At 38.4% G+C, this 24,920-nt stretch overlaps 1 protein-coding gene across 15 annotated transcripts in view; it reads left to right on the top strand.

Annotated features, from left to right (window-relative positions):
* FAM13B (family with sequence similarity 13 member B) overlaps nucleotides 1-24,920 on the top strand; it is a 98,218-nt gene that overhangs the window by 15,314 nt on the left and 57,984 nt on the right. For 6 of the 15 annotated variants that reach the window (XM_061423591.1, XM_061423586.1, XM_061423596.1 and 3 more), the window contains exons 2-6: nucleotides 13,074-13,240; nucleotides 15,134-15,325; nucleotides 15,754-15,966; nucleotides 20,790-20,967; nucleotides 21,267-21,408. In XM_061423591.1, the coding sequence (XP_061279575.1) occupies nucleotides 15,169-15,325; nucleotides 15,754-15,966; nucleotides 20,790-20,967; nucleotides 21,267-21,408 (690 nt within the window). In that variant the 5' untranslated portion in view covers nucleotides 13,074-13,240; nucleotides 15,134-15,168. Of the gene's footprint in view, nucleotides 1-2,728; nucleotides 3,060-13,073; nucleotides 13,241-15,133; nucleotides 15,326-15,753; nucleotides 15,967-20,789; nucleotides 20,968-21,266; nucleotides 21,409-24,920 lie in introns of those variants that run through there. The other 9 variants (XM_061423594.1, XM_061423584.1, XM_061423589.1 and 6 more) reach the window with 3 other exon arrangements.

Here is a 24,920-nt window from a genome sequence, read left to right as displayed (position 1 = left end):
TTTTAAAGTTATACCCCTAAACTCTGTATGTTGAACATATTGATTACTTAAAGTAGGATCTGGAAAAGATATCTTCCAAGGACATGCTCTTGAGTTTTATGGGGAAAATGGTCTTTGAATCAGTTCATTTGTTGACAGCCCATACTTTGGGAGTAGGGCACATGAGCATGCAAGGGACTCTCTGTCATCTGGGAGCTTGCAGTCTTGGGTTTCATACTCAGAGTAATGTAACTATTAATGTCAGTTATGTCAACAAGAGCCTGTGTTGCATAGGCAGAGCAGGTTCAGGAGGGTTTTTACTCTAATGATTTCCTCTCCTATGAATTTTTTACTCACTTATGATTAAGCTTTAGAAGCAATCATGTTGCCCCCGTTCTTCAAGCATGGAATCACAGGTAAAGCTTCCATTTAAGATATTTAAAGAGAGGTGCAAGACTGAATGCATATAGGCTGCATCTTGATTGGGCTGCTTTGAAACCAGAATCTGCCTGGCCCTCAATTTGGCAGATTCAGACACTTATATTTCAATTTACTCAGGCTAAATTAGGCTCTGGGAATTTAATTTGGATAAGACAACTTCATAATTCACCCCAATGAATGGAAGTTGATTTATGAACCATGATGTGAATATACTGAGAAAAACTGTATTGCTAGTGTCACTAGTACCAGTCATGTGCTTTGGACAATTGCTTCTTACTGGGTTTGTTGATTTAGTTGAGATTTCCTAAGTGATGGGAAGATTACCTGATGAGTGTGGAATCAGAGCATGGGTATTTGTGTGTTCTTAAAGGCTAGCTTTAACTTGTTTATTAGGATATAAACTCAATGACAGGGCTCTTATTTTCTGATGTATTCTAAGAGACTAGAATATAATAAGCATTCAGTATTTGTTGAGTGAGTGACTGAATCTGACCTAAGTTTTTTTAAACTGTTCTGTTAATGGATGGGTTATTGGTCCTGGTCATTAAAATCATAGCCTCTCTCCTAGACAGAGAGCCCACTGCTGCTGCTGCTGCTAAGTCACTTCAGTCGTGTCAGACTCTGTGCGACCCCATAGACGGCAGCCCACCAGGCTCCCCGTCCCTGGGATTCTCCAGGCAAGAACACTGGAGTGGGTTGCCATTTTCTTCTCCAATGCATGAAAGTGAAAAGTGAAAGTGAAGTCGCTCAGTCGTGTCCAACTCCTAGCGACCGCATGGACTGCAGCCCACCAGGCTCCTCTGTCCATGGGATTTTCCAGGCAAGAGTGCTGGAGTGGGGTGCCATTGCCTTCTCCTAGAGAGCCCACAATACATTCTTATTCAGATTCTGCAGGTTCTAGACTCTTTATGGACCCCACCCCTCTCTTATGACAGCATCAATTGGGCATGTGACACTTAGGTGACAGATGGTTTATTTTACTCTAATGAAATTTGGGAGCCACCCTGTTCTTTATAACACATTTACAGATCATCTCACAGAGTGACTTTTCTTTTTTGTTGTTCCTTTTTTTTTCTTGGCCAATCTTGTTCCAAGTTCTAAGAGGTTTCTTCTTTTACATTTTCTGGGTTTCTGACTTCCAGCTCAGGCAGGTAGGGTAAAACTGAATTGTAGTGGTTTATATTTTCACAGGGGCCTCTCAGATGGCTCAGTGGTAAAGAATCTACCTGCCAATGCAGGAGATGCAGATTTGATCCCTGGATCAGGAAGATCCCCTGGAGAAAGAAATGGCAACCCACTCCAGTATTCTTGCCTGGGAAATCCCATGGACAGAGGAGCCTGGTGGGCTACAGTGCATGGGGTCGCAGAGTCCGACACGACTTAGCGACTAAACATTTTTACTGACACCCAGAGTTCTTTGTGCGGGCGTGGATCTACCTACCGGCTATCAAGGAATCTAAAGGCAGAAAACTGCGTTTTACTCAAAGCCCTTAACAGACTAAAGCAAAAAAAAAAGAGAGAGAGAGAGACCGGCTGAATATTCATACCTTTGTGAAGGCGGTATGAAGGAAGGAACTGCACGGTCGATCTGGGTGGCTATGCAAGCAAGTCCAGATTCCCTAGGCTCAGAGAGCTCCTCATTCTTTCTGCCTTTCAGCTTTGCCTCTCAAATTCTGGATCAGTATAGGAAACTCTATGTAAGCATATGGTCTCCCGACTTTCATATTCCCCGATGCTTTCGGCACCAAAGGCATCTATATTATCTCTGGAGTCTAGGTCGTGTCCTTAGGTGAAGAGAAACGGTGCGGGCGGACAAAGTCCCCAGTTTAATCTCCATCGCTGAGAAAGAGAACGTGAGTCACCGCTTCAATTTGCCCGGAGGTTTTCTGTTCAAGTCTCCGCGCTCCTCACCTAGATAAGGGTACCCGGGTTTTTCTGGTTTCCTGCAAAGTGGCATGTTCCCTCTGCAGAGACCAGGAGTGACCTCGGGCTGCGGAATTTGCCCTTCATGACTCCTACGTCCCCTCCCCACTTTCCTCTTCTTTCCAACCTCTCCAGACTGAGGACCCCTAGACATCTCCCTCGGGTCCGCGCCCTGCTTCTCAACTCTTAACTCAGGGCCCAAATTTGGAGTGAGGGAACCCCCTTCACCCCCTACCCGGGCTCTTAAGTGCACAGACTTCAGAACTGCACCCAGCGTCTGTGGGGGGGGGGGGGTCCCCAGCTTTCACTGCGCACTCGCCCCGCCCCCGCCCGCGGGCCCGCCCCGCCCCGCCCCGCCCCCTCCCACGCACGTCACGTCCGGCCCGGCCCCAGCCCGCCCTGCGCCCTGCGCCCTCCGCCCTCCGCTCTCCTCCGCTTGCTGTTAGGGAGGCTCTGCGCCTCAGTCGCTGCCTCCGTGGCCACTCCCGCCCCGTCTTCCGCGTCTCCGCCGCCGCCACGGCCGGGGGCATCCGGGGGTCGCCTACCGGGCTGGCCCCGAGCCACAGTCGTCGCCTCAGCCTCCCGCCAGTGGCCGCCACAGGAAGAGGCTCGCCGGTCGCGGAGTCACTTGGGGCCTCAGTTCTCGCCCTCTTGCAGTCGCCGCAGGTCCTGGAGAAGCGGCCGCGGCCGGGGAACGGGGCGTCGCGGTTCCAAGGGTAGGTGAACGGGCGGGTACCCCTATCTGCGCATGCGCCGGTCCCGTAGCCGCGGCCCTCACCCCTCTGCCGCCCCCCGGCGCCGTGTCCCACTCGCGCTGGGTTCTAGGGCTTTGCCCCTCTTGGTGCGTGGGAGACCGGGCAGAGCCCTAAAGGTGCGTCATTCGTAGAGAGGGCCCCCTTTCTCCTCTAGCAAAATACGGTGAAGCTGTGCCCCTGGCTTCCAGGGGGTGTGGCAGTCTTCGATATTTTCAGCCGCTGCGGTGCGCGTGAGCGGGTGTGAGTTCTCACCTCCTAGCTCCCGCTAAGTGGAAGCCACAGCTACCTACGCTTGTTTGCTAGCCTCCCCTGCACACCAGACCTGCGCCGCCTCCCTACCCTTTTCCTTCGTGCTGGGCAGTGAAGTTGATGCAGAAAAAAAAAAGTGTGGTTTAATCCGGGCTCTATTGCGCCCCTTTTTAAGATCACGTGAGATGAGTGGTTGCTTACTTCCTTAAATCGTTCGAGAATATAGCCAAAATTGGGCTGTTGGTGCACTGGGGACTTGTCTAGAATGCACTCTGCATAGACCAGGCTAGGGAGGGTATAGCACTGTCTCAGGGCGCCTGGTTTCCTAGATAAGGTAATGGGAAATTCAGTCAGTTGACACACTTGCCCAGTGGGAAGTTGGTATACTTCAATTAAATGTCAATTAAAAACCAAACTGACATTTCATTCGGCTCCCCATTATGCCGTCTGATCATTGAAAAAAGTACCTACGATTGGGCACTTACCTTATTTTCAAGTTGATGATAATCTAAAAATGGCAACTGGGACCTCAGTAATGCAGATTACGAAGGCTAAATAACTGAGGTGCACTTACCTTAAAAGGCGGGCATTAAAGGGTGGTGTTGAATTACTGACTTTCTGGGTTAATGTGGGGCTGTGTCTTCAACTTTCGTTTTTGTAACCTTGCATGCAATACTTGATGGCCTGGGTGTCTCTCAGGTACTGTGCTTTTAGTAAGTGCCCGTACTTGTTGAATGGAATTAATGAACTGCTTCTCATTTGTATATCTGTCGGTAGCTTCTTACTTTCTTAATCTCTGCTTCTTCTAAAATTTGGGCCGTATTTTCAACGATTTAATTGTGTTACCGGTTAGGGATCTAACATTCTTAAATTCTGGGAAAGATGTAGAAAGGTTTATCAGTGTCGTAAAATTCTTCCTTAGGTGAAGTAAATGTTACGTTGTATATGTGTTTTAAACTACATATATACTGTTTTATTTTTTGGTGTTAATATGAGTATAGAATTCTCGCATTTTCTATGTCTTTAAAATTTTATTTATTTAAAAAATTAGTAGGCTATTTTTAGAGAAGTTTTAGGTTCACAAAAAAATTGATCATAAAGTACAATTTTGCTATATATATCTTTTCTCCTGAACACAGTTTTCCCTACTCTTTATTGTTTTTATTAGAATGCCGTTTGTTTTAGGACAGAGATAATGACTGAAATGAGTGTATTGTGCCATGTCAGTTTCCCCCACCAATAAAAGAGCTATTTTTATTATCATCTATGAATAACCTCAGTCTGAGCATGGCTTCCCTTGTTTAGTTGCTAAGTCATGTCTGACTCTTTCGACCCTATGGACTGTAGCCCACCAGGCTCTTCTGTCCTTGGGATTTCTTAGGCAGGAATACTGGAGTGGGTTGCCAAAGCCCCTCCCTCTTTGTTGTACCCTGACTTTAATATTGGAGAACATAATAATATAAATTGTAGCTATATTTTGAAAACAATTGTAATAAATGTGTATAATGTAAAATTTACCATTTCAACCATTTTTAAGTGTACAATTCAGTGGCATTAAGTACATTCTCAGTGTTGTACAACCATTGCCTTCATGGGTGCTCAGTTGTGTCCAATTGTTTGTGACCCCATGGACTGTAGCCCTACAGGCTCCTTTGTTCATGGGATTTCCCTGGCAGGAATCCTGGAGTGGGTTTCCTCCTCCAGGGGATCTTTTAAACCCAGGGATTGAACCTGTGTCTTCTGTACTGAAGGCTGATTCTTTACATTGTAGGCTGAGCCACTGGGGAAGCCCTTGTGCAACCATTGTTAGTTTCCATTTCTAGTGCTTTTTCATCATTCCAAACAAACTGTAGGCAGTAATTCCCCATTCCCGCTTCCTTCTAGCCCCTGGTAACTGCTCTTCTTCTTTTTGTCTCTATAATTTGCCTATTCTAGGTACCTTACATAGGTGGAATCAAATAGCATTTGTCCTTTTTTTGTGTTTGGCATATTTCATTTAGTACGTTTTTCAAGGTTCATTCATATTGTAGTGTGTATCAGAATTTCCTTCCTGTTTAAGATTGGATAATATATTCCATCGTGTGTATGTATACAACATTTTGTTTATCCATTCATCTCTTGATCAGTATTTGGATTGTTTCTACTTTTTGGCTTTTGTGAGTAATGCTGCTATGAACATTGGTGTACAAGTATCTGTTTAAGTTCTTGCATTTGTCACTCCTAGGTATATACCTAGGAGTGAAGTTGCTGATAATTCTGTGTTTAACTTTTTGAGGAACATCTAAACTGTTTTCCAGAACTGCTGCACCATTTTACATTCCCATTTAGCAATGCACAAGGGTTCCAGCTTCTCTCCATCTCTTCAGCAGTTGTTACTTCCCTTTCTTTGTTTGTTGGTTTATTTGGTAATAGCCATCCTAATGGGGGTGAACAGGTATCTCATTGTGGTTTTGATTTGCGTGTCCCTAAGACTGATGCTGAACATTTTTTCATCTGTGTATCTTTGGAGAAATATGTTTAAGCCCTTTGCTCAATTTTTAAAATTGACTTTGTTTCTTTGTTTGAATTACTTTGAAAAAGTCATTTTGTAAATGATTTAAATATTTTATCTGAAAACTTTAATGGTTCTTAAAAATGAAGTACTGAAATTAAAAAAAATAGAAATTGGGGAATTCCCTGGTGGTCCAGTGATTAGGACTCTGTGCTTCCACTGCAGGAGGCATTGGTTCGATTCCTGGGTGGGAAACTAACATCCTACATGCCACAAGGCACGGCCAAAAAAAAAAAAAAAGGAGGGGGGAGAATTTCTGTTTACAGATGGATAAACAGGGAAGAGATTTTTCATCTGAAAAAGGTTTCCAATTATTTAGTAAGTCACACTGCATTAAAAAGATCTCAGTTAGGTATATATCAAGATGGAGAACTTACTTGTATAACCTCAGCATTACAAAAGTGATGGATTAAATGAAGATCCTGTCCTCTCCAGTGAGTAGGGTTAATGCTCTTAAACTTTCCTTTCTTTATATTCTGTTAACACAGCTAGGAGCAGAGGAGGGGATTACTGGGTGGAGAAAAAGAAAGTGTAGTATGTACACATGAACTTGACCTGAAACAATGTTCTCCAAGTGATGCAGTAGGCTCCTATGTGGGGTGGTTCACTTTGGGACGTAATAGAAGAGCTGACTTTGATTGGAAATGGGAATAATGAAGGATTTTTAAAATAGAATGTAATAAAGGTGGGTTTAATGCACCAACTCCCAATCACATAGTACACTGTAACTGTACTGTAAGTCACTTCAGTTGTGTCCGACTCTGTGTGACCCCATAAACGGCAACCCACCAGGCTCCCTTGTCCCTGGGATTCTCCAGGCTAGAACACTGGAGTGGGTTGCCATTTCCTTCTCCAGTGCGTGAAAGTGAAGTCGCTCAGTCATGTCCGACTCTTAGCGACCCCATGGACTGCAACCTACCAGGCTCCTCTGTCCATGGGATTTTCCAGGCAAGAGTACTGGAGTGGGGTGCCACTGCCTTCTCCACATAGTACACTAGATAGGTACGAATTGTAATGGTATGAAGGATAATTCATTATCAGATTTATTTATTCACTCACTGGATATTTTTCTTTTTCTAAATGTAAGCTACACGAAGGAGCAAAACCAGAGCAGTTACTTGATCATAGTTGTATAACCGTACATTTATTAAACATTGAATTATGCACTTGAAAAGAGTGAATTTTATGATATGTAAATTATACCTTAATAAAGCTGTTTTTTTTAAAAAAGCAACCCACCAGTGGACTCTAAGGAACTTATATATTCTCTTGGGGGAAAGAGACTTTAAACAGACACAGAAGGGGATATATAATAAAACTTATGATGATTGTTTTAGAGCCGAGGAATAACGTGCCCTAAGAAAATTAACAGGGGATATCATTAGGTTAGATGGGTTGGAGAACCCCCTCCAAGAATGAGACTTGAGTAAGAGTGGAAGATGAGAAAGAGGAAGTAAGGGACAGTGTTTGGGGTAAATGAACCAGCATGTATAAAAGTCTTAGGTTGAGGGATATGCAGTGGGTTGACAAGATAATTTAATGAAATTTATTAGATTTCTACTAGAGAAGTAAATACCCTAAATCTTTTTGGTTGGGTTTTTACCTAACTTCAGTATATTTTTTCTTTTGTATATGATGTGTAATAATTCTATTCTCTGTGGTTTTAAGCATTTTTCAGAGAAATGTATGTCTGGTTTCTATTATTGCCCTTTTCTGAAATGGAAAAATAGAAAAACTTGAATTGTTTACTTAAAATATGTATTTTTGTTTTTGTGTAGCAGGCTGCTGTTCCTTGTAATTGAAAAGGAAAAGTGAAAATAAAGCTCATATCACTTGAGCTGATTGACATAGTATCACTTGATTGACATAGTAGGTGCTTCATATTTGGGGGAAAGACTAGGGGGAGGTCTTTTGGATACCAGTCAATCCGCCTGCCAATGCAGGAGACTCAGGAGATGTGGTTCGATCTCTTGAGTCGGAAGATTCCCTGGAGGAGGAAATGGCAACCCGCTTCAGTTTTCTTGCCTGGAAAATTCCATGGACAGAGGAGCCTGGTGGGCTATAGTCCATGGGGTCACAAAGAGTTGAACTCAACGAGCACCACACACACACAGTGGATGAAAAATTTGGAAAAGTGAAGGAGGGCAAATTAAGGATCAGATAAGAAAATATTTTTATGTTAAAAGCAGACTATATTGTGGTTCATTGTAGAACCACTTTTGAAACTAATAATTTCAAAAGATATATATACAAGTGTTGGCATAATGGTTTTTGAATAGCAAGTACAGAATATTTGCTTTATGAATTACCTTTATGAAGTATCATTTCATACATTTCAGTAAAACTTCAGACAGTATTTTCAGTGTTGGCTGCAGTCATTGTTGTCTAACAGAGCGTTAACTAAAAGGCAGCAGACTAGAGCTTTACTGACTATTTTAGTGACCTACTCACTAGTCAAGTGACTTTAAACCAGTTTCTTAAGCTCTGAAATTTTTTTTTTGTTATTCTTTTGAGAAAGAAAACGATAATCTACTATGCTTATTTCACAGGGAATGGTTGTGAAGATTCAGTTGGATAGTGAACTGGAAAGTATACCAGAAATGATAGCATCATTTCAGATATTAGAATTCTGCTGTTGTATAATATTCACAACCTGGGAAACAAAGTTGAAATCTTTTTTTTTTTCCTCTCAAAGTTCATAATTAAGTGGAAAAGACGTATACAAAAAATAAGTATAATCAGTGCTTTTTTGTTTGTATGTCACTCTTGCCCCATATCCCCCCAGCAATTTTTACACAGGTCTGTGCAAAAAGAGAGAAATGTTCTGCTCTCAAGGGATCCATTTGGTTAGAACAAGTTGTGGAATTACTTCCAATGGTTTAAAAAAAAAAAAGAAGTATATTGTAGTTTGTTATTAAAGAGCAGCAAGAAATGATATGCTAGTCTTAAGATCATACTCATTAGTAGGCCCAAGGTGAGCATGTTTTCAGTGGAGGAACATGAAAGGTGAAAAGTTACTAGAACAGAGGAGTCTTGAAGAGTCAACATTTGTCACAGTTGAGATCATATGCATGATGTGATTGACTAGAATGTGTTCTCTTTAATGCATATATGCTTTCTCAGATATTTTGTGTCATCTTCTAAATTGTAGAGCAATTTTTTTTTTTTTTTTTGAAAGGCTCAGTCATGTTGGTACTTAGTCGGAAGAACTAATTTAACATTTACTCAGTTTGACTTAGTAGAAAATCATGCTAAAGTAGTAACCAGTGACCTCGGAGTGCACGTAAAGGAATATTTTGGGAGCCAGCTTGCTCTAGCACACACTTAAACCGTTTCATGAGGAAACGTCATTTAAAGTGTCACATTTTCTCATACGTTAGGATTAAACATCACTCCAGCACTCTAACCTGTTTTTCATGCACTGTTATGTGAACTTTATAAAACTCAAGATCTGACTCCTGATAAATATCTTAAAAGGTCATCCTTTGAGGAAATTTCTTCATCTATCTTGGAGACTAACTTCAGGTACCTTATGGGTTCCTTGGCTTTTAAAATCAGATTTGTGGCTTATTTCCAAGTAGATGTGAGAGTAAATCTTTTTGCCTGTATAATACTGCTCATTTTCGTGTTCTAGTTTCTTAAGACTTAAATTACTTCTATTAGATTTGGAGTTAGATCCAGCAGCACATTCTAGCATCATTTACAAATTTTGAAGTTGAGCTCAGTGCCTTGAGGCTCAGTACCTGTAAAAGGGGAATAGTGCCTTTTATATTAAAAAAAATAGCATTTTTTAGGTATGAGAAATAACTTATGAAGTGCTTATAGATATAAATCAGAGTTTCTTTTCATTCTTTTAAAAATTATAACTGATTTACAGTATTATTAGTTTCAGATATACAATAGTGATTGTTTCGTAGTTTTATATATTATACTCTAAAGTTATTATAAAGTGCTTTTCTTTCTTGCTTTGATTATCTTTGTTGCTGGAAGGAAATACGGCAGCCACTTTTGATGTTTTATTTAGTTTTTAATCACTTAAGGAGATGTTCAGTTCTTATTTATCTTCTTTGTGTAGCCAGTGTTATTCTTATTTATGCTTCTTATTTATGTCTTTATTCAACATATATTTTAAACTTTAGATTATGTGTTAGGGATTGTATGAGGCTATACAAAGATGAAATGACAGGGTCGCTACCTACAAGGTCCTCTCTTGAAAAAAAGAGACAGACGTATTTTTAGATTCTATGGAATCATTGCTAAAAAGGTAAGAAACACAATAGGAGTAAAAGAGAAGGAGAACTGTCTGCCTCAGGAAGTCACGGAGGGTTTGACAGAGGAAGTAAAGTTGAGACTTGATGGTGAATTGGAAGTTTGATGTACAAGATGAAATTTGTCATGGTGTTGAGTTAGGGCTCCAAGACAGAAAACAGAACGCACTCACAGCTTGGGAGGTGTGGTTTGTGAATTTCAAGTATTTAAATATTGTTGGAGAGTAGAGTGAGGTGGTGGAGAAGGCAATGGCACCCCACTCCAGTACTCTTGCCTGGAAAATCCCATGGACAGAGGAGCCTGGTGGGCTGCAGTCCATGGGGTCGCTAAGAGTCAGACACGACTGAGCGACTTCACTTTCCCTTCTCACTTTCATGCATTGGAGAAGGAAATGGCAACCCACTCCAGTGTTCTTGCCTGGAGAATCCCAGGGACGGGGAGCCTTGTGGGCTGCCGTTTATGGGGTCGCATAGAGTCGGACACGACTGAAGCGACTTAGCAGCAGCAGCAGCAGTGAGGTGGAGGAATGTCAGGAAAGGAGATTTTAGGTGAAGTACTTGTAGGCCGTGCAATAGAGTTTGCAGTCTATGGTGTATGTCAGAGGTTCATAAAACTTTGTATGTATTACAGTCCCTCAAAGAGCTGATTAAACATACAGAGGCCCTGGCCAGGTTCTCATGGATGCTAGGTTGGGGTTGTGGCTGTATACTGAATATCTGTATATTGAACAAACCCTTCCCCATCCCCAGATGAAGTTAGGAAAGCAATGCTGTAGGTCGCTGGTCTCAAAAGTGAGGTGCTGGCACTTTGAATGGGCAGGATGATCTGTTAAAATGTGTGTGGAGGTGGAGGAATACAGTTTACATTTCTGTTTATTTTTAATGTTAATTTTTTTTTTCCTTTTGCTGAGTCGTGCTGCAAGCAGAATTTTAGTTCCCTGATCAGGAATCAAGCTAGTGCCTCTTGGGTGGAAGTGCAGAGCCCTGACTACTAAACTGCCAGAGAATTACCTTTAAAAATGTTATTAGAGTGTTATGTTTATTATGTTCATAATATCTTAGGGTATTCAGTATTTTACCTTAGATATACATATGTATGAGAGGTATGGTTGTAATCTTTTTCCTGATTGAAAAATTTGGAGCCCAGGGCTCTAGGCATTGGAAAACAATTGAGGAATTTTGTGCAGGGAATTTAGTAGATTTGAGTATTGAGGATATCAGTAAGGAGAATAGATGAGGGGACTTAGTCACAGGGGATTTTATCTCCCTTTGTCTTTATTACTTTTCTTCTGATTTAAAAGTTTGAAATCATGTAGATTATAAAATAGTTGACTGTGGCCATGAAACCTTTTTGAGAGTTACTCAGAATGAATCAGGCTATTTACTAATAGATTTTCTCTAGGGGCAACCAGTTTTTAAAAGAGGGGTAAATGAGCTGTCTTAAGGTGAAATGTTTTGTTTAGTGGGTTGCAGTTAGTAAAATATATGTGTTGCATCTAGCTCCATGATTTAGCGAGTGTGGTTATACAAAATATACTCAATTTCATTGCTCATTGTAGTTCTGAAATCACAGAGGAGGGTTGGTTGGTTATTAGATGTCTTGTCCCTGAAGTTAATCTCTCTAAAAGATCTTATATAACTTTGAAGTTGTTTTTCATGTAAGAGACTACATGTTTTAGCAGGCATTTCAGGATGTTTTAGAAGTAATCGTCTACTAAACATTTGTTGTGGGAATGTGGTTTTCCTTCCCCTCCGTTTTTAATGTTCCTCCTGGAGGTATGTGTTACTATTAACACATTTTTGAAAACCACACTGTATGATAATACTCTTCTGCTTACCTGAACCCTCTTGAGCAGGGACCTGCAGTGTACTGAGCTTATTAGAAGATTTTACATAGATTATTAGAATTTACAGAAGATGATGAGACCAAATATTAAACACATTGCCAACAGGTTTTCCCTGCCTTTCTGTCTCTCCACAGCCTCTTTTGCTGGCCTTTTAACAGTATGTAAAGAAAAGAAAGAAATTGATTTTCTTTCTAATGCATGCATGGATTTTCTCAGTAAAATGTAACATGTGTAGGTATTTTTTATATAAGGAAACCTAGGCTTAGCAACATGGAAGCTGTTCAGCATCACATCTACAGAGCTAATATTTGAATATGCACCTTTCTAGTGCTGTGTATACACGTTGCATATGCACTTTCTAGTTCTAGTTGGAAAACTCCTCTTTTCCAACATGCACTATTGCCTCTTCAAATTAGAAGGTGCGTACTGCTGTGTTCTGGATAACAGAATGTTTCTTGTATACAAAGTAAAGTATGTAAGTGTGGTACCAAGCTCAAACTCATGTCTTTCACTCTGATGTAAAAGTGCTTCCATGTTTAGTTCTGAGTATATGAGTAAGGATGGAATAGGACTGGGTGGGATGTGTGTGGGTGTGTGCACAAATGAAGGGTCCATTGAGGAAAAATGTATTATGAGAATGGTGTAATCCCTGAAAATGTGTGCTGTCAAAGATTATCCTGTGCAATGCGTTTGTTTATCTTTAGCAGAAAGATTCATACCCAGGTTAGCCATCATAATTTGAAACCTTGTGTAAGATTTTGCCGCTTGTTCTCAGACAGATTTTTTAAAAAATTATTCATCTATGTGGCTGCATCAGGTCTTAGTTGCGGTGTGTGGGATCTAATTCCCTGACCAGGGACTGAATCCAGGCTCCCTGCATTGGGAGCTTGGAGTCTTAGCCACTGGACCACCAGGGAAATCCCTCTCAGACAGGTTTTTTTTAGGCAGAAGAATGCTTTTTGTTTTAGTCACTTTCCTGAATAGATTCACTGCTTATTCTAGTCTCTTCTCACAGTTAAAGATGTTATAGGAAATTAAAAGAATTTTTTTTTTCTTCTAGATTAACTGCTGAAGTACTGATCGAGTTCTGCGTTTCTTCAATGAGGAACTATAGGCTGATCTTCTGCCATAATCTCAAACAGCCATAAATGACAAAAGAATGCTTGCTCAGTGAGGGTAGCTGGTGCAGAAACCATTTTTTAAACTTAGGTGTTTAAGTACTCAAAGGTAAGTTTTCACAATAGTAATTATCCCATGCTTATATATCCACAGAGATTTTGGAATTAATTTCCTATTGCTGCTATTGACTAGTTAACAGGTTTTGTAGTTATTAGCTGACATCAGATGTGTTAAAGAATGGATTTTGCTTGTCTGAAACTGTTTACATTTATGGCATTTTGCTGTCCCTAAGTTAATTTTTACTATTTATATAAGTTTCATTTGTTCTCCAGTGGGTTTACCTTTTGTACATATGGACATATACATATACATTTATTTGTGTAAACTTTTAGAATATTGAGCTTTTTTTTGTTTTGCTCTTATCTTTCTCTTGTAGTGTGAAAGGAATTTTGTCTCTGGGGTGATGAAAAAAGCTCAGTTGGTGTCTTTTTGTTCATTATCAATTTTTGAAAAAGGTTTTTCTTTCCTTTATCCATATAAATTAATAAATTTTTATTTCATTTTTATTTTTTATTCCTTTGGCCATGCTACATGGGTTGTGGGATCTTAGTTTCCGGACCAAGGATTGAAACCACGCCCTCAGCAATGAAAGCACAGAGTAGTAACCACTGGACCACCAGGGAATTCCCATAAATGATTATTTTAGAAAATGAATATTTATTGAGATTATTTGTTCTTTGATGATTCAGAAATTGGAAACATTGTTTTTGCCCACTGATTCTTTATTGATCACAAGTCCTACAGAGTTAAGATGAATTATTTATTTCTTCTGGACTAGACAGACTGTGGAAGTTTTTCTTTTGAATAATTATGAAGCAGCAGGATTGATAAAAGAACATTCTCATTAAAGGTAGATGCCTAGAAGAAGAAGTGAAGTCACTCAGTTGTGTCTCACTCTTTGTGAACCCATGGACTGTAGGCTATCAGGCTCTTCCGTCCATGGGATTTTCCAGGCAAGAGTGCTGGAGTGGATTGATATTTCCTTCTCCAGGGGACCTTCCCAACCCAGGAATCGAACCCAGGTCTCCCGCATTGCAGGCAGACGCTTTACCGTCTGAGCCACCAGGATGCCTAGAGCTGAAGAATTTCCTTTGTTTATAAAAACATGGCTGCTCTGTCATGTAGAAGTAAGAACTAGTTAATCTTGTTCTTATTAGCCTATCATTTTAAAAAAAGATTCTCTCCTGTTAGGTTGCTTATGAATTGAGTGGTTAGATGAGCTTCATATACCAGAGTCCAGAAATGATTAGGTTTGACCTTTTACTTGTGTCATTATTAAGCTTGGTCAGTAAGGTCTTATTGGTGCAAAATTTGCCCCTTAATTTGTCATTGAGACATTAATATCCATTGCGAAGTTCAGTGATCAGTTTTGCCATTGTTTGATAAATAGGCAGTCATGGCATGGCATTAGTATTGGCTTCCCTGATGGCTCAGCTGGTAAAGAATCTACCTGCAGTGCATGAGATCCCAGTTTGATTTCTAGATTGGGAAGATCTGCTGGAGAAGGGGTAGGCTACCCTCGCCAGTATTCTTGGGCTACCCTGGTGACTCACCTGGTAAAGAAGTCTGCCTGCAATGTGAGAGACCTGGGTTCGATCCCTAGGTTGGGAGGATCGCCTGGAGAAGGGAAAGGCTACCTGCCCCAGTATTCTGGCCTGGAGAATTCCATGGACTATACAGTCCATGGAATCGCAACGAGTCAGACACAAGTGAGCAATGTTCACTAAAGGGAGCATTCAGAACTGACTTCACATAGTAGAGAAAATGTTTAGATGATTGTATTGAGCTTTAATTGTAGAACACACTTTGGGCCTGGTAACTGGAACATATTTAATAGATAAGAACACGTTCATGTGTAAAGCCTTCTTCTTTAATGTATGTAGTCATATTGCCACCAGTTAATCATTATAGTCTTTTTTTTTTTTTCCTTTCATTTGGCAGAAAAGACAGCTTTGATTTCTGGCTGCAAAAAAGATATGAGGAAGAGCTCCTCCCCTTCCTTGAGTAACTGCAACTCCGTTCTTGCTAACAAAATATTTGGAATTCCACTTGATGAGCTGCAGCAGGGAGGACATCCAGACAATGAGGTTCCGTTCATAGTCCGCCATGTAGTGGACTATATTGAGGAACATGGTATATATTTCTTTACTTTGAGGGCTAGCCTCTGTTTTAATAGACACAGCTTATCCCTTTTGGACCTTGGATTATTTTTTTCCTCAGTACTCCATGTCTACAATATTGTGAGGAAAACTGATGGAAATTATTTTTTTTAGTGTATCTTTCATTTAAAGTTATATGTTCAGATATGCCTGATTTAGAGCATATTTTAGTGGGAGGGATGATAAGAATATTTTTTAACGAATATAAAAGGGTGGGATAAAGTACAATATCCCTCTAGACAGAGACAGTGTGTGTTTTTAGATGTGTGATTTGAAGGTGTTCAGCCCAATCGGGAGACAAGAATGGCTTTCTGAAAGTATGAATATTTTAAGTTCACTGGAGAATGAATATATATAGTAGTTGAAACTTACTTAATTTTTGCCTTGAACTAATTAATGTAGGAGGTCTGGAGCAACAAGGACTTTTTCAAGTCAATGGAAATGCTGAGACAGTGGAGTGGCTTCGGCAGAGATACGACAGTGGAGAAGAGGTGGATTTGGTTAAGGAAGCAGATGTTCCCTCAGCTATTAGTCTTCTTAGGTTTTTCCTTCAAGAACTTCCTGAACCTGTTATCCCTGGAAGTTTGCATATTCACTTGATGCAACTTTCTCAAGGTAACATAATCTGAATCTTACCAATCAATCCCTTAACATTTAATTTCAAAATCTTTATCTTTTAGAAATCTTGACATGTAAGCAGTAACTATAGTAATTCTGAGAATAATTTCTTAAGTTCCCATTTGAATACATATGCTCTTTGGGGCTGTATTGTCTAGTTAAAGGAATGGCAACCTCTTAGATTCCTGTAGTGATGTTTACTTTTTATGATTGGTCTTAGTGAGCCTAAGATATGAGAAGGAGGAAAAGCAGGAGATAAGAACAAAGAGAAAAGAAGGAACAACAACAAAAAAAGATGTGTGGCAGAAGGTCCCATAATAGCCAGTGATGTTGGTTAGTGGTGATGTTACTATGTTTATCCTTGGTTTGATTGAATATTCTAGCAAAAGCCAGAAGATAGCTTTGATTCTAAGTTTGGACTATACCTAAAACTTGTTCTTGGACGCCTGAAGGAAAGTGAAAGTCTCTCGGTTGTGTCCGATTCTTTGCTACCCCATGATAAAATATCAAATTGGACATCAGATTGCAGACCAAGTCAAGAAATTCATTGGTCTCTGTTGGGTTAATTTTTTGGTGGTGACTGAAAGTAGGGCTTAGCTGGGATGGATAAGAAAAATAAAAGTGAAGTATGCAGAAAGGTAAAAGAACCAAGAAGCGATGAGGTGCTTCTGTTTCTTGAGCCAAATGGTATTCATGTGTGTATAATAGTGTGACATGTTTCATTACATAGGAAAATTTATGAAGTTGACATGTAATACAGTTGACTCTTGAGCAACATGGGTTTGAACTTACATTTTTTGTCAAAAAATTTGTACTACGAAAAAAAAAAAAATTTGTACTACGGTACTACATGATCTACGGTTGGTTGAATCGACACATGAAGAACTGTGGACTTGGTGGACCTGCTGTAACGTTACACACGACTTTTCAGTCATGTGGAGGGTTGGCACCCCAACCCCTGTGTTGTTCAGGGATCAACTGTATTATCCATTTCCTTAGATTTTTTTAAAAATTTATTTATTTTAGTTGGTGGCTAATTACTTTACATTATTGTAGTGGTTTTTGCCATACATTGATATGAATCAACCATGGGTTTACATGTGTTCCCCATCCTGAACCCCCCTCCCTCCTGCATCCCCATCCCATCCCTCTGGGTCATCCCAGTGCATCAGTCCTGAGCACCCTGTCTCATGCATCAAACCTGGACTGGCGATCTATTTCACATATGATAATGTACATGTTTCAATGCTATTCTCTCAGATCATTCCACCCTCGCTTTCTCCCACAGAGTCCAAAAGACTGTTCTATACATCTGTGTCTCTTTTGCTGTCTCACATATGGGATTATCGTTACCATCTTTCTAAATTCCATATATATGCGTTAGTATACTGCATTGGTGTTTTCTTTCTGGCTTACTTCACTCTGTATATTTTTTTGGCTTTTCTTTGTATTGTGGAATCTCTTTAAAATTTTTTTCGAAATGGAACTTCTAGAGAAATTCAGTGATAGTAAGAAATTATAACTGCTTCCTTAATTCCTACTTGCTGTGAGAGCTGGATATTTTGTTTTATATCCTTAAGTTGTATATGGTTAGAAGAGGAGGATTTCTTTTTGAGAGTATTTTTCCATTTTATTTTTTTCTTAAATTTATTATTTTTTTTAAATTTAAAAGCAAGCCTAAGTTAATAGATGCCTCTTATTTATGTGTTAAAAGTCAATACAACGATAATTTATGATCCTGTTATGTATGTTTTTCTCTATACAGCTAGATGATTGAGCTCATTTTATACTTGATTTATTCAGGAATGGTTAGCCTGATTCAGTTTTGTTTCTTTATTGTGCCACCGGGATCAAAGAACAGGTTTCAGAATAAAGTATCAATATCGTCACCTTTTTTCAAAGTGTAATTTTCTTTTTTTGTCCCAAGAAATATTATTTTTGTTTTGAATTTCTGAATCTATTTCAAATTTCTTTTCTTGAAAGTAGGTATTTTTTCAAATGTTTATATTGAGTCATCTAATAAGCATTTTTGCACCCATTAAATATATATAATGAAAATGATGTGTTAGAGTTTTTGGAGCTTTTTTTATGTCTTTAGAGCCATTCATTTTGTTTTTATAATGATAGGATTCCATTTTCCCTGTGTTATAGAATTGTAGACAGGTCTTTTAAAGTTCTACGAATCTGATAATCTTTCAGTTTTGACTGAAAATTTATAAATGAATAAGTGGAATGAGATTTAGTGATAAAAAAGTTACTGCCTCTCACTGATGCTACCAGTCAGAAGCTGTTCTGTCAGTGAGATTGTCATTTTCACTGTTACTCATTTAAAAGTATGACAGTATCATGTACTGTGTTACTGATGGAGTTACAATATATATCTTACTAATTATTCTGTGTCAGTATTCACTTGTGAAGGAATTTAAGATGTGCAGAAATGCTTTTGGCCTGTTTTCAGAAAACCACCATTCGCCTCCATTGCCCATGTATATAACCATTAGCACGCACACCCATATACACACACACATGCATGCACACACACCCATATACGACACCCATTTCTTTAATAGGTATGCAGGTAGGTGTGGCGGTACTTGAGGTGATATTTGTAATTCTGTTGTAATAAAATCTATTCGTTCATCCTTTAATCATTCATTTGGGAAGGTGTCTGGGTCTCTGGACAGAATTCTCTCCATTTATCGTAGGTAACTCTTATGTTAATATTTTAATATTTCACAACCTTGGTACTCCTAATATTTTGGGCTAGGTAATTCTTTAGTATAGGGGTTATCCTTGAATTTTAAGATATTCAGTAGAATCCCTGGACTCTGTCTACTAGATCCACTGGTACCCCTTTCCCCCAGGTTATGACAATCATTCCACTCATTGGCAATGTTATCAGCCATTGGTTTAGCTCATGATAGTTTGTCCAATTGTTTATACATCATATTTTGGTAGAAAACACAATTCACAATTCTGTGAATTTGTTGTTACATTAAAAAAAAAACTGTTAACAATGGTTAAAAGATTTCCTAGTCAGGGGAATCTTCTTTGATATGTACATATATTTTTCTTGGTTATGATTTAACTAGGTAGTAGGCTTAAAATGGGGGAAGGCGGTGGCACCCCACTCCAGTACTCTTGCCTGGAAATCCCATGGACGGAGGAGCCTGGTGGGCCGCAGTCCATGGGGTCACTAAGAGTCTGACATGACTGAGCGACTTCACTTTCATTTTTCACTTTCATGCATTGGAGAAGGAAATGGCAACCCACTCCAATGTTCTTGCCTGGAGAATCCCAGGGACGGGGGAGCCTGGTGGGCTGCCGTCTGTGGGGTCGCACAAAGTCGGACACGACTGAAGCGACTTAGCAGCAGCAGCAGCAGGCTTAAAATGGCACCCCACTCCGGTACTGTGGCCTGGAAAATCCCATGGATGGAGGAGCCTGGTAGGCTGCAGTCCATGGGGTCACTAAGAGTCAGATATGACTGAGCAACTTCGTTTTCACTTTTCCTTTCATGCATTGGAGAAGGAAATGGCAACCCACTCCAGTGTTCTTGCCTGGAGAATCTCAGGGACAGGGGAGCCTGGTGGACTGCCATCTGTGGGGTCACACAGAGTCGGACACGGCTGAAGCGACTTGGCAGCAGTAGAAGCAGAAGTTTAGAAGAAAACAGAAATTCAAAAAAACATTCATTCAGGGACTGTTCCAACCAATTATAAAGACAGAGTACCTGGGCAGTCGATAATGTTATGTAATGTAGAAGAATTGTTACTGGTTGCATTTTAAATTTTAAGTAAAACTCATATGACCATAGCCGTTTCTGGTAACTTCTTAGAGTTGTGTTATTTTGTAGAGATGACCAATATCATGGTCATAACCTTTTACCAATAATTTTTCCCCCCAATAATTATTTTTAAATTAATTTTAAGGACCTCAAGAAAAATACAGAATGAAAGATAATTGGGTTAATTTTCCCTATTAGAGCAATTAATTACTTCATTTTGAGGTACCTCTGAGAAATTACTTCTCCTCTTTGGGACCCTCACCAGTCAGTGGGTTGATACAGACCTAATTTCTGTTAATGAAAACTTATTGACGTAAACACAGGACCTGTCTTCTGGTAGCTGAAAATTCACTTGGTAAACCGAGAAGAGGAATTTGGGTTTTTTTTTTTTTTTTTTGCTGCATCATGCAGCATGTAGGATCTTAGTTCCCTGACCAGAGATCGAACCTCCTGCATTGGAAGCCTAGAGTCTTAACCACTGGATTGCCAGGGAAGTCCTGGAATGCATCCTAATTTATTGATAGTTCTGTTGATATTGCTGAATTTAATTGTCCTTTTCAGAATGTTAAAAGAAGAGAGTGTTTTTTTACTCTGTTTCTTCCTTGTTTTTTTTTTTTTCAGATACTGTTAGCTGGTTAAATTGCTTCTCATTTTTGCTTACTAGTGGTTGGTGTTGAATGGTATTGACGAGTACGTTTTGACTTCTTAGAGTTGGCACTAATTTGGAAACACATGTACAGTCATGCAAAAGACAGTATGTTGAGAATTAAAATAAGCTCTAGGATTGGAGCCAGTGAATAATAGATGAAGAAAACATTCTCTAACAGTTGAGGGGTTGCATTCCTTCTCCAGTTCTTCCACTTAATAAGTGAAATGCAGAGCCCTAAGGCATTTGGCCTCTAGTAGAGGAAGTGAAGAGGTTTTGAATTGTTATAGTAAACTGGTGATGAAGGTGGAGTAATGTGAATCTGGCAAAATATCTGAGCTTTGCTTTTGCTTCATTAAGAAAAAACCCTGTCATTATGTTTTATAGATTATAATAATGAAGATGAATTTGGAAGAAAGTTGAGGTTCCTCTTGCAACAGCTTCCACCTGTTAATTACAGTTTGTTAAAGTTCCTGTGTAGATTTTTAGCCAATGTAGCATCACATCATGAAGAAATTTGGTCAGCAAACTCTTTGGCTGCTGTCTTTGGTCCAGATGTCTTCCAGTAAGTTTTTCACAAATTTTTGTTTTATTAAATAACATTGTATTTGTGAAATAGAATCATCATACTATCTCCCAAGGGTCATAGGTTGCTTGATGAACCATCATTTTTTATAGTAGATCTGATTAATCCTCCCAGTATTTCTGTGAACAAGGTACAAATTAGGTTGGCTTTACAGATGTTAAAACTGTGGCACAGAATGGTGGCATAAATCACTCAGGTCTATAAAGTGACTCAGTTTCTTCAGACTTTATCTGTGATGGATTTAAGGACTCTCAATTCAGTTTGGACTTTTCTTTTAGTATTTACACAGATGTGGAAGATCTGAAAGAACAAGAAATAGTAAGCAGGATAATGGCTGGACTTCTGGAAAATTACTATGAGTTTTTTGAGAATGAAGAGGAAGATTTTTCATCTAATGATTTGAGTTCAATTACTGAACAGGTGAGACTATTTTAAATATTCTACTTGGAGGGAGGTTTTTTTCATTTGGTAAAGAATATGCTCTTAAAGGCTTGGCCCAAAGTTATGTGGACTTTTTAAGTACTAAAAGTTTAGGACGTAATTTTCTTGGTTATTATACATTATCATAGGTGGTATTTCCATGTAGTATATGAATGTGATTTTTTTTCTGAACAACTTCTTGTCGTCAGTTTGGGTAATATGGAAAAGGAATCGAAACCAGAGATACGCTAGAGCTTTTGTGGGTTTTCTTGTGTTTTTCTTTTGTTAAATTAAGCATTGTTTATTTTGTAAGAGTAGTGTGTTTTTGTTTTTGCAAAGAAATTGCTAGCATAGAGGAATGTAGGCAAAGGTTGAGAATTAGAAGGTAGAGGGAAAGGTGGTATATAAAATTGACACAAACTTTTAAAAATGTTTTTTTGATTGAAGTAGCAAGTCAGTGCAGCAGTGTAACCATCATCATATTAATTCCCATTAGGGAAGCATCAGGAGAGTAATAGTTTAGGTTGCAGATGTTTTAAATTTTGTGGCTCTTGAATATTAAAACCCATTTCTCAACAGTGTATTTTGTTGTTACTGTTATGCCTTAATGGTTGAGACTATAAAAGGGTCCTCATTCATTTCTTCTTTATGAAGTGAGAATATTGATTCTGAGTAATTGTTTTTGACTGTAAAGCCACATTAATCCAGACTTCTCAGGTTTAGAATTCATGCTTTAGGTCTGTCTGGAAGTTTTTCTTGTGTACTTAAGTGAAATGATTTGTCAAGCAAACTTTTATATTAAAACCTATAATGTTATTTGTATTTTGAGTGTGGGGTGGGGCTGCTACCTTTTTAAAAATAATAATTCACCTGGTTAAAAATAAATAAGGTAGAATATATAGTAAAATGTCCTATTCGTACCTGTGCCCATCCTCTCCCTCTCATTGGTTTTTGAATGTGTTTTTCCAGAATTTCTTTATGCAAATGTAAGTAAATATTTCTTAGAATTTTTAATATTTTTAATTTAATATTTTAATTTTTATGGAAAGTAGCATACTTTACATAGTATTCTACACATTGTTCTTTTTTAATCATTTGACAATGTATCTTGGAGATCTTTTATTGGAATGTAAAGAACGTAGTCTTTTTTTTTTTAATATCTGTGTGAGTAAGTTCTCTATTGTATGAATATAGCATATAATTTATCTGATTCATAGTATCTGTATCCACTTGAAATGGTGATAGCACATCCCAGTTTTCTCAGAGGCATCGTAGTTTATATCTGCTTTCTAATGTAATTATTAGAAAGAAATAATAAAAAATTATAATATAATATAATCAAATAATAAAAATTATTGTTATTTTAGTAGCTTCCCTTTTCACTTTCAAATGTATCCAAGTTTAGATGATAAATTATATGGTTATGCTGTTTATTGATGGACAATGGATTATTTCCCTTCATTTGTTCTTAAACTATAAAGCAGCATCTCTTGAATGTTTATCATACATATTTTCATTCATTCTTATAGGTGTTGGCTTTGATTATGTGAGGTAGGAGTTTTATTTCCTAGGTAGCCCAGCTTTTATTTAAAAGGGTTTCTATACCGTTGTGAACTTTTATAGATAAGTCTTTTTAATAATTGGGAATTATACTTTGCTTAGGTTTGTTTTGTGTTTTTAAATGAAGTTTAGTTAATTTACAGCATTGTGTTAGTTTCGAATGTACAACATAGTGATTCAGTTATACATGTTACACATTCAGTTATGTAGCTAACTTTTTTCAGGTTCTTTTCTCCTTTTTCAGGTTCTTTTCTCTTATAAATCATTATGAAGTATTGAGTACAGTTTCCTGTGCTATATAGTAGTGGTACACAGTTGTCCCAAACTCCTAATGTATCCCCCCCCCCCCACCACCTTTGGTAACCATAAGTTTGTTTTCTATGTCTGTGGATCTATTCTATAAATATTTATTTTTTTTAAGATTCCACATATAAGTGATATCACATGATATTTGTCTTTCTCTTTCTGGCTTACTTCACTTAGTATGATAATCTTTAAGTCCATCCATATTGCTGCACATGGTATTATTTTGTTCTTTTTTATGGCTGAGTAATATTCCATTGTGTGTGTGTGTATGTATCAGTTACATGTGTATATATGTATCAATCACATCTTCTTTATCCATTCATCTGTCAGTGAACATTTAGATTGCTTCCATATTTTGGCTGTTGTAAATGGTGCTGCTGGGAACACTGGGGTGCGTGTATTTTTTCAAATTAGAGTTTTTGTCTTTTTCAGATACATGCCCAAGAGTGGGACTGCTGGATCATATGGGACTCTATTGTTAATTTTGTAAGGAACCTCCATACTGTTTGCCATAGTGGCTGCACCAGTTTACATCCCCACCAAGAGTGTAGGAGGGTTGCTTTTTCTCTACACCCTCTCGAGCATTTATTTTTTGTAGACTTTTTGATACTGATCATTCTGACTGGAGTGAGGTTAATACCTCATTGTGATTTTGATTTGCATTTCTCTAATAATTAGCGATGTTGAACAGTTTTTCATGTGCCTTTTGGCCATCACATGTCCTCTTTGGAGAAATGTCTGTTTAGATCTTCTGCCCATTGTTTTTGTTTTTTTTTTTTAATTTTTATTGTACTGTATGAGCTGTTTGTAAATTTTGGAAATTAATCCCTTGTGAGTTGCATTGGTTGTATTCCACCCCCCGCCCCCATTCTGTAGGTTTACTTTTTGTTTTGTTTATAGTAAGTTTAATTAGGTCTCATTTATTTTTGTTTTTACTCTCAGAAATGAAGCCAAAAAGCTATTATTACAATATGTGTTAGAGAGTGTTCTGCCTCTGCTTTCCTCTAAGAGTTTTATGGTATCCAGTCTTATATTTAGGTCTTTAATCCATTTTGAGTTTATTTTTGTGTGTGGTGTTAGAGAATGTTCTAATTTCATTCTTTTACACGTTGCTGTCTGGTTTTCTCAACACAACTTATTGGAGAATTTGCCTTTTCTCCATTGTTTAGTCTTGTCTCATTTGTCATTGATTAGTTAGCTGTAGGTCGGTTCCTTAAATTTTTTATATTTTCTTCATGTAACCATTTTTACCATTGTCTGACTTTCCTTCCCTCTTTTTCTTCTTCCTTTCCTTTCTTCCTCTCCTCTCTGTTTTCCAGTATCAGAAACTATTAAGAAGACAGTAATAGATATCAAATTATAATTTACCATGTATAAACTGAGGATGAATACATATGTATACACACACACATATATATATGTTATATATGTATTTGTGAGATAAATCAAGTCCGTAGAATTTGTAGCCTGAAACAGTGCTCCATGGAACTTCTGGCATATTTTTTTGAAGGTTTCCAACTATACAGTATGTGACATAAGAAACTTGATTAAAATAAAGAACTGACACAGCTGTTCAGAATTATTTTTGCTGAAAAGAAAATGACAAGAAGAGGACAAGTGAATATATGTGCCTTAAATGTTTAATG

This window comes from Bos javanicus, chromosome 7, assembly GCF_032452875.1.
Source record: "Bos javanicus breed banteng chromosome 7, ARS-OSU_banteng_1.0, whole genome shotgun sequence".
Classification (NCBI taxonomy): Eukaryota; Metazoa; Chordata; class Mammalia; order Artiodactyla; family Bovidae; genus Bos; species Bos javanicus.
Note: the sequence above shows the minus strand (reverse complement) of the source record. Positions and strands in the feature narration are given on the sequence as shown.